The sequence below is a fragment of the Phoca vitulina genome, unplaced genomic scaffold (assembly GCF_004348235.1).
Source record: "Phoca vitulina isolate PV1807 unplaced genomic scaffold, GSC_HSeal_1.0 scaffold33, whole genome shotgun sequence".
Taxonomy (NCBI): Eukaryota; Metazoa; Chordata; class Mammalia; order Carnivora; family Phocidae; genus Phoca; species Phoca vitulina.
This window is the reverse complement of record NW_022589736.1, coordinates 16,329,759-16,349,183: the sequence shown is the minus strand read 5'-3', so window position 1 is coordinate 16,349,183 and position 19,425 is coordinate 16,329,759. Positions and strand designations below refer to the sequence as shown.

The 19,425-nt window shown below is 40.4% G+C and overlaps 1 protein-coding gene across 4 annotated transcripts in view; it reads left to right on the top strand.

The window, feature by feature from the left end:
* The window catches only part of NMT2 (N-myristoyltransferase 2), a 63,407-nt gene extending 45,406 nt beyond the window's left edge, over positions 1–18,001 (top strand). For 2 of the 4 annotated variants that reach the window (XM_032425612.1, XM_032425615.1), the window contains 4 exons: positions 5,471–5,641; positions 16,204–16,371; positions 17,592–17,729; positions 17,910–18,001. In XM_032425612.1, the coding sequence (XP_032281503.1) occupies positions 5,471–5,641; positions 16,204–16,371; positions 17,592–17,729; positions 17,910–17,930 (498 nt within the window). In that variant the 3' untranslated portion in view covers positions 17,931–18,001. Of the gene's footprint in view, positions 1–5,470; positions 5,642–16,203; positions 16,372–17,591; positions 17,730–17,909 lie in introns of those variants that run through there. The other 2 variants (XM_032425613.1, XM_032425614.1) reach the window with 2 other exon arrangements.
* Positions 18,002–19,425: the final 1,424 nt, after the last annotated feature.

The following is a 19,425-nucleotide window of genomic DNA, read 5'->3' as shown; positions in this document are numbered from 1 at the left end:
GCAACGTGACACTGAATACTGACTGGCCAGGGCTTTTTTGATGCTAGGGGCCAAGACCCAGAGTGACCCGAGAGGGACAGGCACGTAGAGGCACAGGACACGGCTACGGCGAAACACGCCCCCTGCAGGCCTGTCCGTTCTCAGCGGCCTCCTTGCGGTTGGAGACTTGGCCATCCAGGAGCGGAAATTTAAAAACTTCAGGCGTGCCCACTTTTTTCACTAGGGGCTAACACTCTTCTGTGGTCTCCCCGAATTTCAGTTTCTTGAGCCTGAAGCCATCCAGCTTGTGTGTAAGGAAGGCGCCCACTTCCATGTAGGTTTCCTAAAATGGGATGAAGGAGGAGTTTTAGTACCTGTCATGGGTTTATTCAGGGTGATCAAACTTTGAGCTAAGAGTATTTTTGACTTTTGTCCCTCATCCTTTGTTTTTACACAAAAATCGATCAACTCAGGTAACAGTGTTAACAAGTTGGTAATAAATCCCTGGTCCGGCACTGGGAGTTTCTTTCCCCCAATAAAGTGAAGTTTACAAAGTGCTCTCACATGTGTATATATATTCATGTTACTCTCATGACAACCTTTCAAAGCTGGTGTGGCCTGTCTGCATTTTTCAGATGAAGAGATCAGGGCTTACGCAGTTTGACACTTAGACACGGGCCTGTCACTAATAAGTGGGGGACTCGGGATGCACGCCCCGAACATCCACGTTCCGCCTGTTAGATCCCTTTGCTCCTGCCATCACCTCTCACACACCCCCAGGGGGCAGCGTGGCCCGGTCCCACCGGATGTCGTGCCACACGGTCACTAGAGCGGAGGTGAACGCAGGAAAGCATAATCGCCAAGGGCCGAATAGCGCTCGTTGGCATGTTCCAGTCTGCCTCCCTGCTTTTAAGTCCTGGGGAAGGAGAGAATAATGAAGAGTAAAACAATGAGGAAAAAGAGAGGGTAGAAGAGATGAGAATACAGATATTAGAAAATCTGGAAGGCACCCACCGAGCCACCTGGGAGTGTACCGTTTGAGTTAGAAGCTGGACGGTTCAGGGGCGCCTGGCCGGCTCAGTCAGTAGAGTGTGCGACTCTTCATGCGACTCTTGATCTCAGGGTTGTGAGTTTGAGCCTCGTGGTGGGTGTAGAGATTACTTAAAAATAAAGTCTTAAAGGGCGCCTGGGTGGCTCAGTCGTTAAGCGTCTGCCTTCGGCTCAGGTCATGATCCCGGGGTCCTGGGATCGAGGCCCGCATCGGGCTCCCTGCTCCGCGGGAAGCCTGCTTCTCCCTCTCCCACTCCCCCGGCTTGTGTTCCCTCTCTCGCTCTCTCTCTCTCTGTCAAATAAATAAATTTAAAAAAAAAAAAAAAATAAAGTCTTAAAAAAAAAAAAAAAAGAAGCTGGACAACGTAGCATGTGCTAGACAATGGCCTGCCTGCATAGGGGCCCAGTCGTGTGATTTAAGAACATTTTTGTACCCTTAAGTGTAAAGAACTTTATTGCGTACAACTTTTGCTCTCTGGATCAGTCTCATCTTCTGATCCATCATTACTGTGTCTGCGTACCGTGCCTGCTGTGGGCCTTGTTTGTGGACTTCTGAATATAAAGCGTTAACATTATTATGGCCAGCGTTGTGCTAGACACCGAACATCCATAGTCTCAACTATTATTCAGAACCGTCCTAGGAGGGCAGGGCATTCTCCCCGTTTTATGGAAGAGAGCAGTGAAATTGCTCTGCCCAGATCGTCATCTTCTTGTTAGGAGAGAACCACCCAGGGCCCACACCCCCAGCCTCTGCTCTCTGCAATGCTGAGGTCTCCCCAAGAGTCATGCCCTCCCCTACCTTGTAAACATTGGTTTGTTTTAGCTTGCTGTTGAGCATTTTCTTTTTCTTTTTTTTCTTTTGAAGATTTTATTAGAGAAAGAGAATGAACAGGGAGGGGAGGGCAGAGGCAGAGGGAGAAGCAGACTCCCCGCTGAGCAGAGAGCCCCACACGGGACTCGATCCCAGGACCTTGGAGATCATGACCTGAGCCGAAGGCAGATGCTTAACCGACTGAGCCACCCAGGCGCCCCACTTTTGAGCATTTTCAAACAAAGTTGGAATTTTTTTTTTTTTTGGTCAGTGCTCTTAAAGGTGAAGGAATTTAAAGTTGGCAAAAAACTGGAGTCAGGTTCATCTCCTGGGGTCCTTCCACAGTGTTGCAGGAAGGACGTGCTTGTGAAGACGTGCAACATTTAGTTGCAGTAGATGCTTTTTTTTAATGATTAGTGTCCTGCGGCTGCTTTTTAAATCAAATCCCCATAATCATTGCTTACATCTCTACTCTGGAATCTTGGCTCTAAGACAGTTTATGCCACATAGTTTGACAGAGAACAAAACGGCTTCTGTTTTTTAATAGATCTCTGAGCCTTTTCCCCATATGCATTGATAAGCAGATTTTACACATATTTCAATGTACAGAGAGTCCCAACGAGTCACGCCTGCTAGCTGGACCCTGGGAAAGTGAGTCTGGCTGAGATAATAGAGTTTGCATATGAAATGTAAGGCTGTCTCAGTCACTGGAAATGTCTTTTTGTTTTTTTGGAATTCTCTGGAAGCCACCTTTCTTTTTTGGGTTATGCCAAAACTTACCATTTTTTAAATCTAGGCTTAACATTTCCCCACCTCTTTTGAAGACCGCAGCTGTAATTGGAGGGTGTATTTTATATTTTAAAATGTATTTTGTGCTTCTGTTAATTTTTTTTTTTTTTTTGGAGAGTGTGAAACTTCATGATACTAGAAAGAAGCACGTTTAGGCCCTGAGACACACATTGTGAGTCAGCAAAAGTAAACATTCTCCTCCTGTTTTCTGGGATCTTGCATTTTTTTTTATAGCTGATATAGTCTGATGTTCTCTTTAAAAAAAAAAGCTTCTGTAAAAAAGCACTTCTAGGGCTTATAAATTGCCCAGTGCGTATACTTTCTGCCTGTTCACCCAAACGTACTGTTCCATGGAGTTTTCCGTCTCCCACTTCGACTACCCGTTATTCTGACTTTTGGAGACCTGACACAGCAGTTCTCAAAGTTGGTCCTGGGACCCCTGAGAAGTCCTGGAGTCAAGCCCGTTTCGGGGGACCGGGGTCTGTGACATCAACACTATTTTTATAATAACAGTGAGACATAAAATGCATTTTTCGCTTTAATTACCCTACAGATGAACTGTGACGTCTACGAGAGGCCTTCTGGAATGTGTGCTCCTGCATTTTTTTTTTTGTTTTAAGATTTTCTCGGTTTTAATTTCTAATACGATACGTGCGGGTGGATATAACCCACCTTTGCAGAACTCGCTGGGAATACTCCGTGTTTAAGAGGGGAAAGGTGTCTTAGACAAAAATATTCAGGAACTGCTGCTTTAAGGGTGTCTGCTGGGCAAAAGATGTTGATTTTAGTGATTTTGCAGGATAAATACTCACTGAGGGAGAATATTGCTGCAGAGGAGTGTTTTGGTCTAGAAAGAAGTTGGCAGGCTTGTTCTTCCTTTCTGAATGTCCGCCTAACACATGCACTATCCTATTGCTTGCACTAATGAATCTAATTGCTTGATATCATTGTTCCTGAACCAGCAACAAAAGAAAAAGCAGTTTACTATTGAGCAAGGCTACTTAAGACTTTATCGAGGTCATCTGCATAGCAGAAAACCATCTTTGTAAATGACTTTTTAAATACGTTCTTTCTGTATATGTAGTTTGGTTTTTCCTGTTAGCATTTAGAAATGTATGTTTGTTACCTTTTCCTGTATTTGGAAATCACCTACGTTCCATCTTGCCATGAATTTGCAGTATAGAAATGCTACCAAACACTAAACTTGGGTCAGGGGAAAGGAAAAAAGAATTTTTGCCTGGCTTACATAAAAGTGCCAGGCCCAAGAAGTGTCATCTTTGAAGAACTCACCCCGACTTTTTTCCCTGTCTGCAGCCTTCACCGTACCTTACTGTGTAAATGTGGTTCAAAACATAGGCATTCATTCATTCATTCATTTCATTTCATTCATTCGCACATATTTGGGCTGTTATTACCCTTCTTGCTTGAAGGGTTAAGCCTTGGATGGAAGCCAGGGCCTGGAGATTTCTCGTGCTTTGGCTTTGTGATCCACAGAAAGGCTAGAAGTACGAGTTCTCTATTAAATGTTCAGGGCTTATCTTCTCTCGATGTGTACTAGTAAACTGTATTTTAGCTGAATTACTACATCTTTATAGATTACATAAGTCATAACAGAAAGGACATTGGGTCTGTAAATACAAAGAACAGATCTCTCAACCCCCCTCCTAGCCCCCACCAGTCAGTGATCAGTCAGCATTCTTTGTCACGGACCCCAAGAGACCTCGGCACAGCCGCTAAGATGGATCAGAGCCAGCACTTAGCATGAAACCTATTTTCCACCTTAGGCTTATCTGCTATGCTCCGAGTCTGGGGGCATGCGGGAGTTGTCATGATCTATTTTTAAAGGCAGTATTTAATTTTAAAGCATTTAAAAATAACTTAGAAAAGGTAGAATAGAACTATTTATATACAGGTTACTTATTGCTTAAAATGTATCCACTATTTCTAGGAAAAAGGAAAAAAATCAAGCTAACTGGAAAGATGAAGTTGTCTTGCTAAGTTTTTAGTATTTTGTACAAACAAGCACTTGTGGTGGGTTTTCTCACTTCTCGGCTCAAGTGTTCTGGTGTTTGGGCAGTTCCCAGGGAGCTAAGTGATGTCTGGAGCTCTTCTGAGGTCACAGTGGAACAAATCCAAATAGGGACCTGTCCTGACCGTTAGGTTAATTCTGTTCCTAATAGAATACCATAGAAATTGTGATGCTCTGGAATGATGAATCCAAATGCCTGTTCTAATCACCTTTTTTAATCAAAAGAGAGCAGGGGAAGCCAGGCCTGGTACTTGGCAGCTAGCCATGCACCTTTAGAAAATACTTGGCTGGTCAAATGCTTGCCCTTCCCCTTCTAACCAATATGATCTACTTTTATTTCATTTTTGTTGCTCACAAGAACAGAAGAGCTACAGCCTCTTCACGAGCCATTCAATAAAATCAGTTTCTGAGCTGTCTTCACCTCAACATGTCAGACAGGGCAGTCTCTAAAGCACATCCTTCCAGAACACATGCTCAGATTGCTCTGCCCCGGGGTGGAGGCTGTTAACATGCTTGGCTTTGGCACGTAGATTGGTGTCCCCTCTGGCTTCGTTGGGGCATCACTGACCCCAGACTGGGCCCACGGATAGAAGGTACAACACATTGTCTAACATACTTTTACGTCGGTGCTTTTCAAGCTTTTGTGTGTAGACCGATCACTGGGGAGTCTTGGTAAACGGCAGATTCCGTAGGGCTGAGGGGGAGCCACGATTCGGCAGCTCTGACGGGCTCCCAGGTGACGCTGACGTACCCGGCCTTCCGTTCCTCTTACAGTTCAACTTCCCACTTTGTTTTGTGTTCACTGCAACAAGGCTACCAAGACGTCAGGCCTGAGACCGATGGAACCGAGAGATATCCGGGCCGTTCGAGACTTGACCAACACTTACCTGAAGCAGTTTCATCTCGCCCCGGTGATGGATGAAGAGGAAGTAGCTCACTGGTTCCTCCCCCAGGAGCACATTATTGATACGTTTGTAGTGGAGGTAAACATAAGGGGGTTAAGACACTACAGACAAGTATGAAAACACCACACAGCTGAGTCTGTTTTCCGGAGGGATCAAAGAGTGCCGCTCTCTCTCCTCTTTCTCCATGACTCACTGCTTCCAAACCAGATTTCTGCTCCCCCCGATAGAACCAGAATTTATTCTTACAGTTTCCGTTCCTAGAGAAGAGCATATTTTTGCTAGTGATTAATAGGAAATCAGGATACGTTTCTGTTGGTACCTGTGTGATTAATTGCTTTATTCAGTTTTGAAAAAGTCGATTTGGATGGCGTTATCTGAGGTACTTTCCAAAGTTTAATATCTTTGGGTTCTGCAAACCTGGTTTGACCTGAACTGCTTTCCGTTGAGATGGCATAACTCAGCCACTTAACCCTTGTTCAAGGGAAGGAAGGAAAAGTAACAGATTTTCTGATTATTGATTGGATGAATTTAACATAGTGCTTTTTAAACCTTTTTTTAGAAAAAAAAAACAAAAAGCTTGGAATTTGTTGTTCAGATGATGTTTTGCATAGAAGCTCTTTCGGTTGAAGTGGGATTGGGTTCAAAAGTTGAGATTTAAGCTGGTAAGTACCTGGAGGAGAGAAAGAATAAGGAGGCCAGGTAGAAGTTCCGACAACAGTCCATTCACCATTCAGGTGTGAGCACTGAGCTGGAATTGTCTTTTCAACATTGTCAGGCATCCGTCTGGATGTAGGATGACAGCCAAGGCAGCGTAGAAATGGTAGAAACAGACAGAGTGAATTCAAAGGACATTTCTGGAGAACAACCGAGCAGTCTTTGTTTTTAAGCTCTTATTTCTAGAACAATGCTAGAGTGCACATCTTTAAGCAGAAATCTTTTTAAATTTAAATTCAGTTAATTAACATATAGTGTATTATCAGTTTCAGAGGTAGAGTTCAGTGATTCATCAGTTGCATATAACACCCAGTGCTCAATACATCATGTGCCCTCCATTTTAATGTCCATCATCTAGTTACCCCATTCCCCCACCCACCTCCCCTCCAGCAACCCTCAGTTTGTTTCCTATGATTAAGAGTCTCTTATGGTTTGTTTCCTTCTCTGATTTCGTCTTGTTTTATTTTTCCCTCCCTTCGCCCTGTGATCCTGTTTTGTTTCTTAAATTCCACATATGAGTGAGATCATATGGTATTTGTCTTTCTCCGACTGTCTTATTTCACTTAGCATAATACCCTGTAGTTCCATCCATGTCATTGCAAATGGCAACATTTCAAATTTTTGATGGCTGAGTAATATTCCCTTGTATATATGAACCACGTCTTCTTTATCCATTCATCTGTCAATGGACATCTTGGCTCGTTCCATAGTTTGGCTATTGTGGACATTGCTGCTATAAACATTGGGGTGCAGGTGCCCCTTTGGATCACTACATTTGTATCTTTGGGGTAAATCCCTCGTAGTGCAGTTGTGGGTCATAGGGTGGCTCTATTTTCAGCTTTTTGAGGAACCTCCATACTGTTTTCCAGAGTGGCTGCACCAGCTTAGACTCCCACCAACAGTGTAAGAGGGTTCCCCTTTCTCCGCATCCTCGCCAACATCTGTCATTTCCTGACTTGCTAATTTTAGCCATTCTGACCCATGTCAGGTAGTATCTCATTGAGGTTTTGATTTGTATTTCCCTGATGCTGAGTGATGTTGAGCACTTTTTCATGTGTCTGTTGGCCATTTGGATGTTTTCTTTGCAGAAAAGTCTTTTCGTGTCTTCTGCCCATTTCTTGATTGGATTATTTGTTCTTTGGGTGTTGAGTTTGATAAGTTCTTTATAGATTTTAGATACTAGCCCTTTATCTGTTATGTCATTTGCAAATATCCTCTCCGATTCTGTCGGTTGTTTTTTGGTTTTCTCGACTATTTCCTTTACTATGCAAAAGTTTAAGCACAAATCTTTATGCATTTGTGGTTAGTTTCTCCAGGACAGCAGTTCTCAAAGTTTTTGATCTCAGGACTCATTCACTCTGAAGAATTATTGAGGACCCCAAAGAGCTTTTATTTTTGTGGATTATATTTACAGGTACTTACTACATTGAAAATTGAAGCAAAAATTTTTAATATTATTATTTTATAAATCAGAGAAAGCCAAATGCTGTATGATCTCACTTATATGTAGAATAAAAAAAAAAAAACAATCCAAAATTCACAGATGGAGAAAACAGGATTGGTGGTTGCCAGACGTAGAGGGTGGGCGAAATGGTTGAAGAGGGTCAAAAGGTACAAGTTTCCAGTTATAAAATAAATAAGTCATGAGGATGTAATGTACAGCATGGTGACTATAGTTAAGACTGTGTCGCATATTTGAAAGTTGCTAAGGGAGCAGACCTTAAAAGTTCTTATCACAAGAAAAAAAGTTGTTACTACATGCGGTGGTAGATTTTAACTAAACTTACTGTGGTGATCATTTTGCAATGTATACAAATATCGAATCATTATCTTGTACACTTGAAAGTAATATAATATTATATGTCAATTATATCTTAGTTTTGAAAGAGAATAAATAATTGAAAAAATATATATTTCATTTAATAACAATAATAAACACGTTACCTAAATAACATATTTTTTATGAAAAATAACTGTTTCCCAAAGCAACAAAATTAAGAATGGTATGTTTTATATTTTTGCATATCTCTTTAATGTCTGATTTACTAGACGACAGCTGGGCTCTCATATCTACTTCTGCATTCTGTCTATTGTGATAAATTATTTTGGCCGACGTGTGTGAAAAAAAATCCTTCACATGAAGTATTGACGATATGGAAAAGAATGAATATTTTAGTAGCCTATTCAGATTGTTTTGAATATTCTCTACCTGAAAGCATATTAATGAACTTTGCATACTCTGTTTGATTAAAATCCATTGGTCTGTCTTGTCCTTTGATCATTCCTTTACCAGTGTACGAGTTTGTAACATCATATATTGATCATTTGGAAAATACCGATTCACTGAGTTAAAAAGATCTTCTAGATGCTAACAGTTCATTATATAATATCAAAAAGTCTCATTCATTGATATCCCCACCATTGTCATCAGAAAAGTATATAATACAGTTCATGGTGGAGGATACAGGTTTTTCCAGACAAAGTTGTACTCTGAAAGCTCAAATTTTATCACTGGCAACAAATCCCACCAGTATTTTCCTTGAAGTGATAGGATCGCATCATTGATTTCCAAGATGTGCCAAATACCCAAGTTTCAATGACCGGAGTTTGTTAGTCCTCTTTTTGAGTGGTGTTCCATGAAAAAAGTGGCTAGTTCAGCTCACACCTCTGTCGCCTACAGGCTTCTCTTTGAGACAGCAAACTCAAGGAAAATGAGAGTTTTCCTAGAAAAATAAAAAGACTGCCCTTTCAGTAGGCAACAGAACTGCTTTGTGTGCTTCATCCCATGCCATCACACAGGATGGGAAAGGATGAGTTGTTAAGTGTCGGGAGTTAATACTGTTAAGAATTCTTATTCAAGGACGTGCTTAAGTGAAACCTTTTTTTTTTTTTTTTTAAACCGTGAGTGTGTGGTGGTGAAGAGTAAGAAGACCACCGGCACGGTTTGGTGCCGAGGCCCGGATGGTGGTGGCACCATCGCTCCTGCATTCTTGGTGCAGATGTCCACACAGTGAACAAGGCAGATAACTTCGTAGTGCTGTTAGGAAAATCGTTTTGATTCCTCGGACTCCTGGAAGGGTCTCAGATACCCACAGGGGTTCACAGACCACATTTTGAGAACTGCTGCCCTCGGGTATATACTCAGAGGTCGAGCTATGTTGTCATACAGCTCATCAGAGTATCTCCTAGCAGTGTTGGGGAGGTCCTGTTTCCACAGATCCTCGCGCACATTTGGTTATTACCAGACTTTAAATTTAGGCCAGTCTGATGGGTATCAAGTGATATCTTGTTTTTAATTTGTATGTTCTTATTACTAATGAATTTGAACATCATCTCATAAATCTGCTAGCCATTTTTATGCCGGGCATATACTTTGCCTCTTTTTACCTGTAATCTTCTTGGTTTCTAAAGGTTTTTCCATATGTTGAATGCTAATATTTGTATTGGGCTCTATTTCTGGGTTCTCTCTTCTGTTCCATTGATCTCTGGTGTCTGTCCCCCCACCAACACCACACTCTCTTGATTACTATAGTTCTGTATAAGTCTTGATAGGTAGAGTGATTCGTCCCACTTCATTCTTTCTGTCAAGATTGTTTTAATCTATTTCTTTCACCCTTCCATATAAATTTCAGAATAAGCTTGTTTTTGTCTATGAAGTACCTTGCTGGGATTTTGATAAGAATGACATTAAATCTTTAGATTAATTTGGGGAGAATTCATGAGTCTTCCAGTCCATGAACACGATATGTCTCTATATTTATTTAGAACTTTTGAATTTTATCAGCATTTAATGATATTCAGCATCCAGATCCTGTATATGTTTTCTTAAGTGTATACCTTACATATTTGATTTTCCTTAGAGCAATTATAAATAGTATTATGTCTTTAATTTTGGTTTCTGCATGTTCATTGTCAGTGCATAGAGTGCAGTTGCTTCTTCTGTGTTGATCTTGTATCCTGCATCCTTGCTGAAATCACTTAATAGGTCCAGGAGTTTATGTGTAGATTTCTTGGGATTTCTACATAGACAGTCATGTCACCTGCAAATAGGGACAATTACATTTCTTCCCTTCCCATCTATTTGTTCTTCTTGCCTTATTGCAGGGGGTAGATCTCCCAGTACTTTGTTGAATAAGAGTGGTAAAGGTCGACATCCTTGTTACTGGTATTAGTGGAAAAGCATTCAGTCTTCTGCCATGAGGCGTGGCATTAGCTGGAGGATTTTTGTAGATGCTTCTTACCAATTTGAGAGAATTTCCCTGATTCCTAACTTGCTGAGTTCTTATCATGAATGGGTGTTGGATTTTGTCCATTGCTATTTCTGCTTCAATTGATATGATCATGTGATTTTTCTTCTTTAGTCTGTTGATGTGGTATATTACAGTGGTTGATTTTCACATGTTTGACTACTCTTGGCATTCCTAGAAAAAACCCATTTGGTTATGGTGTATAAATTTTTTTATACATTGTTGGATTTGGATTGCTAACATTTTGAGTATTTGTTGAGTTCAACAGAGATACTGGTCTGCAGTTTCTCCTTTTTTTTTTAATACTGCTTTTGTCTGGTTTTGGTATCAGGGTAATTCCGGCCTCATAAAATGAGTTGGGAAGTGTTCCCTCCCTTTTCTTCTAGAAGAGATTGTATAGAATTGGTGATAATACTTTAAATATTTGCTAGAATTCTCCACTTGACACCGTCTGACCTTAGAGAATTCTTTTTTGTTAAAGTAAGTTCCATTTCTGTAATGGTATAGGACTATTCAAGTGATCTATTTCATCTTGATTGCATTTTAATAGGCTGTGGTTCTTGAGGAATTGGTCCATTTCTTCTAGATTGTCAAATTTATAAGAGTAAAGTTGCTTAATTATTCTTTTGTCCTTTTACTGGCCAAAGGATTTTTTTTTAATTTTTTTATTAACATGTAATGTATTATTTGTTTCAGGGGTACAGGTCTGTGATTCATCAGTCTTACACAATTCACAGCGCTCACCATAGCACATACCCTCCCCAATGTCCATCACCCACCCACCGCATCTCTCCCACCCCCTCCACTCCAGCAACCCTCAGTTTGTTTCCTGAGATTAAGAGTCTCTTATGGTTTGTCTCCCTCTCTGGTTTGGTCTTGTTTCATTTTTCCCTCCCTTCCCCTATGATCCTCTGTCTTGTTTCTCAAAATCCTCATATCAGTGAGATCATATGATACTTATCTTTCTCTGATTGACTTATTTCACTTAGCATAATACCCTCTAGTTCCATCCACATTGTTGCAAATGGAAAGATTTTATTTTTCGATGGCTGCATAATATTCCATTGTAAATATATACCACATCTTCTTTATCTACTCATCTGTTGATGGATATCTGGGCTCTTTCCATAGTTTGGCTATTCTGGACATTGCTGCTATAAACATTGGAGTGCAGGTGCCCCTTTGGATTACTACATTTGTATCTTTGGGGTAAATACACAGTAGTGCAATTGCTGGGTCGTAGGGTAGTTCTATTTTCAACTTTTTGAGGAACCTCCATACTGTTTTTGAGAGTGGCTGCACCAGCTTGCATTCCCACCAACAGTGTAGGAGGGTTCCTCTTTCTCCACATCCTCACCAACATCTGTCGCTTCCTGACTTGTTAATTTTAGCCATTCTGACTGGTGTGAGGTGGTATCTCATTGAGGTTTTGATTTGGATTTCCCTGATGCTGAGTGATGTTGAGCACTTCTTCATGTGTCTGTTTGGCCAAAGGATTTATAGTGATAATGTTTATTTCATTCCTGATATTGACGATTTGTATCTTTTCTCTTTTTATGTTTGTTGGTCTTGTTAGTGTTATATCAAATCAATTTTGATTCCCCCCCAAAGAACAAGGCTTTTGTTTTATTGATTTTCTGTTTTCCTGTTTTCAGTGTCATTGATTTCTGATCTTATGTTTATTATTTCCTTCCTTCTGCTTGCTTTGGGCTTCTTTTGCTCTTCCTTTTCTTGTCCCTTGAGGGAGGGATTTAGATCATTGAGACCTTTCCCTGTTATAGTGTAAGCATGTAGTTCTATAAATGTCCCTCCCTGCACTGCTCTAGCTTCATCCTACATATTTTGGTATGTCATATTTTCATTTTCATTTGGTTCTATGTATATATGTATTTGTTTATTTTTAAAGATTTTATTTATTTGAGAGACAGACAGAGAGTGCACACGAGCAGGGGGGTGAGGGGCAGAGAGAGAGGGAGAAGCAGGCTTCCCGTGGAGCAGGGAGCCCGATGTAGGGCTCCATCCCAGGACCCTGAGATCATGACCTGAGCCGAAGGCAGATGCTTAACCAAATGGGCCACCCAGGTGCCCCTGTATTTTTTTAAATTTATTTTGAAACTTCCTCTTTGAGCCTTGGATTATTTAGAATTCTGTTGTTCAACTTTGACTTCTGAGAGATTTCCTATTGATTTCTAGTTTCATTCCATTATGTTGGAGAAGACACTCTGTATGATTTCAGCTCTGTTAAGGTTCTTGAGGCTTATTTTAGGCCCAAATGGTCTATCTTGGTGAATGTGTGTGAAGTGTATATTCTACTCTTTTTAGGTGGAGTGTTCTATGTATGTCATTTAGATCCTATTATATTATTCAGATTTTCTACCTCCTTGATGATTTTCTTTCTAGCAGCTCTGTCAGTTGATGAGAGGGTGTGCAAGTCCCCAGCTATATCTTTGGACTTGTCTATTTCTCCTTCCACGTCTATCAGGGTTTTTTTTTTTATGTATTCTGAGGGTCCTGTTTAGTACTTAATACATATAGGACCTTTATGTCTTCTCAGGGGATCAATCTTTTTATCAGAATGTAATACCCCTCTTTGTCTCTAGTAATTTTCTTTGTGTGAACTCTACTTTATTGGATATAAATATAGTCACTCCTACTGTTTTAAAGATTTATTTGAGAGAGAGAGCATGCATGGTGGGGAGGGGCAGAGGGAGAGGGAGAATGAAACTTAAGCAGACTCGGCCCTGAGCGTGGTGCCCAACATGGGGCTGTCTCACAACCCCGAGGTCACAACCTGAGCCAAAATCAAGAGTCGGAGATGCTTAACCAGCTGCGCCACCCAGGCACCCCATCATTCCTACTACTTTAAGATTAAAGTAGTGCATGGTATATCTCTTACAGCCCTTTTACTTTCAGCTTATCTACGTCATTGAACTGAAAGTTTCTTACAAACAGCATGTGGTTGAACCGTGTTTGTTTATCCACTCTGCCAGTCTTTCTTTTGATTGTTATATTTAGACCCTTTATATTTGATAATTACTGATAGGCTAGAGCTTAAGTCTGCCATTTTATTATTTGTTTTCTGTTTGTTTCCTCTGATTCTTATTCCTCTTGTTTCTTTTTCCTTGCCTTCTTAGGGGTTACTTGAATATTTTTTTAGGATTCTGTCTTGATGTATTTATGGTGCGTTTGAGCGTATTTGTGTAGTTTGTATGATGGTTACTCTGAGTATTCCTATATATAGGAATATGGTGACTTATCACAGTTGATTGGTGTCAACATTTTATCACGTCAAGTGACCTTACTTCCATCAGATCCCTTTATCTTCTTGACTTTTTAAATATTGTCTTTGAGTATCAGATGGTGTTACAACTTGTGTTTCAGTCGTCAAGTAGATTTAGAAAACTCATGAGGAGAAGCATAGTTTACAGCATATAACAAGAGTTCTGCTCTGTTGTTCCTTCTTCCTGACACTCTAAGATTTCTTCTGTTATTATTGCATTTCTGTATGGAGAATGTTCTTTGGCCGGTCTTAAAGGTATGTCTGCTAGCAACAAAGTCTTTTAGTTTTCATTTGTCTGAGAATGTCCTTATTTCTTCTTCATTCCTGAAGAATAGTTTCACCAGATGCAGAATTCATGGCTGATCATTCGTTTCTTTCAGCCCTTAAAAATGTTGTGCCACTGGAGGGTGCCTGGGGGGCACAGTCAGTCAAGGTTCAGTTCAGGTCATGATCTCTCAGGGTTGTGAGATTGAGCCCTACATGGGGCTCCACACTCAGCGTGGAGTATGCTCAAGATTCTCTCGCTCTCCCTCTGTTCCTCCACGGACTCGTGTGTGCTTGCGCATGCTCCCTCTCAAATAAATAAATTTTTTAAAAATGTGCCACTGGGGTGCCTGGGTGGCTCAGTCAGTTTATGTGTCCAATTCGATCTCAGCTGGGGTCTTAATCTCAGGATCCTGAGTTCAAGCCCCGCACAGGGCTCCACACTGGGCATGCAGCCTACTTAAAAAAACAAACAAAAAAATGTTCCACTTCCTTCTGGCCTCTGTGGTTTCATATGAGAAATCTGCTGTCATATAAAGTGGTATTCTCTTGTAGGTAATGCCTTTTCTCTGTGACTACTTTCAAGGCTTTTGTCTTTAGTTTTCAGAAATTTAATTAGGATGCATCCTGGAGTAGATTTCTTTGGGTTTTTCCTGTTAAGGTTCACTCAGCTTCTTGATTCTGTTGTGTGTGTTTTGCCAAATCTGGGAAGCTTTCACCCATTTTTTTCACAGCCCCCACATTTTTCTTTCTCTTCTGGGACTCCAGTGATAGGAATGTCGGATCTTTGTTACTGTCCCACGATCCCCAAGACTTAATTCATTTTTTTTTTTCCAGTCTGTTTTCTCTCTCGTGTTCAGACTGGGTAAATTCTACTGAATTCTTCAAGTGCAGTGATTTCTGTCCTCTGTCATCTCTACTCCACTACTGAGCCCATCCAGTGAGTTTTGGTTTTCAGTTTCAATTTTTTGAGCCGAAAATCCTTATTGAAGCTGAAAGTTTAGGTCTTCAATTCATCACGAATACTGAGCTGCTAATACAGAGCAGTAGAGAATTACTTTAGCGAGATGTCTTTAATTTCTTAGTGACTGAAAAACGGTTTCATAAATCAGAAGCATTCAAAAGCCAAATAATGCATCCATATGGAATTTTCTTTTCGGGTGAAAGAAATACTAGCAAGAGCATACATGTGGTATAGCCTGTTCAGCTGTGTAATTCAGGCATAGCATAGTTTGAGTTGTATGCCAACTGTGTAGGCCACCACAGCTAATTAAAGCAATGCAAACAGTACTGGCTCATTTCTTGTATTAACAGGTATCCCAGTGATGATGAAACCAAGACCATCGTTTGCGTCCCTTTTGATTTTTGGTGGCTTCAGATTCACAGGTGCATGTTCGGGTGTGGTACTGATGCCTTTCACAAGTTTCTCAAAACAGCTTCCAGACTCTCTCCACCTTCACTTTACGCTGATACAATTCTTGCTTTGTGCCAAGAAGATGTTAGTATGATACGGTATCTTTGAGTTGGAAAAGGCAGCCTTCCAATCCCTAGAGCTTTTGTTTCTACAAAAACAGTGAATCTACTTTCATCCCTGTTCCCTAGGTCTAGGGAGACTCCGGAGTTGAGCTAGAGGAAACTTTCCTTTTAGAACGTTCTCCTTCTGGGGCGCCTGGGTGGCACAGTCGTTACATGTCTGCCTTCGGCTCAGGTCATGGTCCCAGGGTCCTGGGATCGAGTCCCACATGGGGCTCCCTGCTCCGTGGGAAGCCTGCTTCTCCCTCTCCCGCTCCCCCTGCTTGTGTTCCGTCTCTCACTGTGTCTCTCTCTGTCATATAAATAAATAAAATCTTTAAAAAAATAAATAAAAATAAAAGAACATTCTGCTTCTTAAGAATGTTATGCAGACAGCCAGCTACCAGTAGGCTAAGAAAGGTACAACACCGTGCTCTTCTCAGGTTCTACCCAGCCCACCCTCGGGGCCCCCAAACAGACTGCTGAGAGAGAGGTAGTAGGAGTTGTTGCTTTTTGTTCTAACAGCAAGTTACGGTACACGTCAAAAATCAAAAAGTGAGCTTAAATGCGTGGATGCAGCATGTTCAAGGAGGTATTTACCTGACGTTACCTTTGTCCTTTAGAACTCCAGTGGTAAACTAACTGACTTCCTGAGCTTCTACACACTCCCCTCCACAGTCATGCACCACCCTGCGCACAAGAGCCTCAAGGCCGCCTACTCCTTCTACAACATTCACACGGAGACGCCCCTGCTGGACCTCATGAGTGATGCGCTCATTATAGCCAAATTGGTAAGCGGCCCCCTCCCTTTTTGTCCTGGGTGTTTCTCCAAATATGTGTGCCAAAGTATATAAAACCTCTTACTAGAGCTCCTTCTGCACGGGTGCAATTCATTTGAGATATTTGTTACTGTTGACCGTCCGTCAAAGGGAGAATTTTGATAAGAGTTTTCTTTTAAAACTTCAGAGGCTGTTTGTATCGTTGATTCTATTGCAGCTTAGCCAAAAAGGTATTTTGTGCAAATTAGAAACTCTTAACCCTTATAGAAGAATGCATAAAACCCATAATACAAGGAATATAGGAAAAATACATGGTACCTTGATAAAAGGAATATACATGTTCGTGTTGCAGTGCATAATTAGCAACAGGAGACTTTTTTGAACTTCAACTTAAATAGTCTCTGAATTTTAAAATTAAAGGAATTTTATTTTTAAAATTAAGGAGTTTAGTATTAAAAAGAAAGGCATTTAAAATGAATTAAATTCAAAATGTGCTCTACTATATTTGCAATATTTTTCTATTTCCTTAGTGTGGTAGTTAGGATAATTGTTAAATTCTTGCTACAAATAAACCTTTTTTTTTTAAAGAAGTTGAAATTAGCTGACAGTTATTTCAGTGTAATTACTGGACATGAGAAAATATTATTCATGAGAAATTGAGAACATGTCAAAAGTGTCTTCTTTGATAAACTGAAAACATTTTTTTAACATAGTACTCTTCCATCTCCAAATCAACATTATCCTATGATTCTTTGATCCTGTTGCTCTTTTTCAACTACTTCCCCCCAAAAAAGGCCAATAATAAATGATTTAAGGTAAAACCCCTGAGAAATAGAAATCTATACCACATTTTGCATAGTATTTTTACCTAACATTTTCAAGAAATACAATTTTTACTACTAAAATTTTACTAAATTTATTTCCCAGCATCAGCCCAAGACCAAGTACACATTTAAAGTCTTTAAAGCTTTAGCTCAGTCAGAACTTCAAAAGGCCCATAACTAACAGCTCTGGAGATGGAGCCCCCTGGGCAAATGTTCCTTCTGAAAATATCCTAAGACAGTTTTGAACTGAGTTCTTAACCTATACATAGAATGTAGACATTAAACCTTGTTAAAAATGCATATTCGAGCTATTAGTAGAGGAATAAAACGGTACACTGCAGTACATAATAATAGAAAACACTCTAGTCCTTTGATGTTTAAAATTTGAAATCCTTTTTACATTGGCAGAAAGGATTTGATGTATTCAATGCACTAGATTTGATGGAAAATAAGACCTTCTTGGAAAAACTCAAATTTGGCATAGGAGATGGCAATTTGCAGTATTACTTGTACAACTGGAGATGTCCAGGAACAGATTCTGAAAAGGTACGTGCAATAGCTACACCCTTTATAAACCTAATAAATGTCCCTAGGAAATCCCATACTTGCTGCCCTTAGGATTAAGGCGTTTTTTTAGTAGCTTTTAAAAAATACAGAGCTATTGTACTATAATTTATTTTTTCTCGCTTACCTGTTCTTACCATTCTGTTTCTTCCCTCCCTTTAGGTTGGACTAGTATTACAATAGATGGATATTTCTATTTCTAGAACTCTGACATCATCATTTGTTAATATTCTATTTAATGATTCCTGGAACTGCCATTCCAAAGAAGAATAAAAGCACAACTTAAGTGAAATCGATGTAGTCGGTAACAATCAGAAAAGATGAAAAAAAAACCACCCATATGTGACCAATAGTACATATTTCTAGCTAGAATGTTAACATTCTTTTTTCTCACTGTTTACCCATTTGTAGGAGGGATGAAAGGGTACAGAGAGCACATTCCTCTAATCTTCAGACTTTGGGCTGTCTCTTGATGAAGAGAAGGTATTTTTCCACTAAGTAGAAAAGGGACTGTTTTTCTGTGGACTGAAGGGAAGTCACAGAACTGTGTAAGAAAATCTTTGCTATTGTGTGGAGATAAACTGCTGCATTTCTCTTTATTAAGTGTTGGTCTGTCTGTCCGTGTAACAGAACAAAGGATCCATGTGGAAAATGTGTGCTCCCGTCACCTTACACGGAATCCCTGGGAGCATTTAGGGAATCAGCACCTTCCATAACTCGGTGACGGAGTAGGTGGGTGTTCAAGTATAGAGGGAGATAAAAATGTACTGGGGACTGGGAAGTACATTTATTCCTCCAGAAGCAGAGTTGCCAAATAAACACACAGATGTGTACTTTGATCTCCAGCAGTCAGTGGATTGGTTCAAAAGCAAAGTTTTGTGCAAACACGTGCTGAGAGTACACCCGTGAGTGACTAGACTTCGCTGCTGCCGCACAAACTCATGTCTTCTCAGCAGCAGCAGAGATGTCAGGCAAAGAAAATAAAAGCTCTAAAGTCACAAGAAATGCTCAGTGGAATTTATTAGTGCTATCAGGACATCGATAGTTTGAATGTTTTTTATTACTTATGCAAAATTGCACATATTCCTTTATGCTGAGTTTAATTTATCATGAAAGCTGTCATGCTAATGGAAAATATCTTATATGTAAATAAGTATTCATAATTTTGTTACTGATGGTGTTTTTATCTAGAATTTGAAAACCCCGTTTTCGCAGTGTACATATATATGTATATATCGCCGGTAGTCCAAGGAGGGGCAGGAATATGCCGAACGAAGCCACAGAGCACTGGCTTTGACTCCGATACCACAGAGTAGATCCTTCTTCCCGCCTTTACTGTGCCAGTGCCTAGGCTCTTTGTCCAGAAAAATTTAATTTTAGACAACATGACAGCCTTTCCTTTATGTTCTAAGTGGTCAAATGAAAGCAGTCATCTCTTAGATCAGGTAGGAGCCAGCAACCTCTGGCCCATGAGCTAGATCCAGCCTGTCACCTGTTTCTGTACAGCCTATGAGCTAAGAATGGTTTTCACATCTTTGAATGGTTGCTGGGATGGGGCGGAGAGCGGGGGGGATACGGGAAGGGGGGAATCAAAGGAATAACATTTTGTGACATGTGAAAATTGTAGGACACTCAAATCTCAGCATCCATAAAGTTTTATTGGGACACAGCCACACTC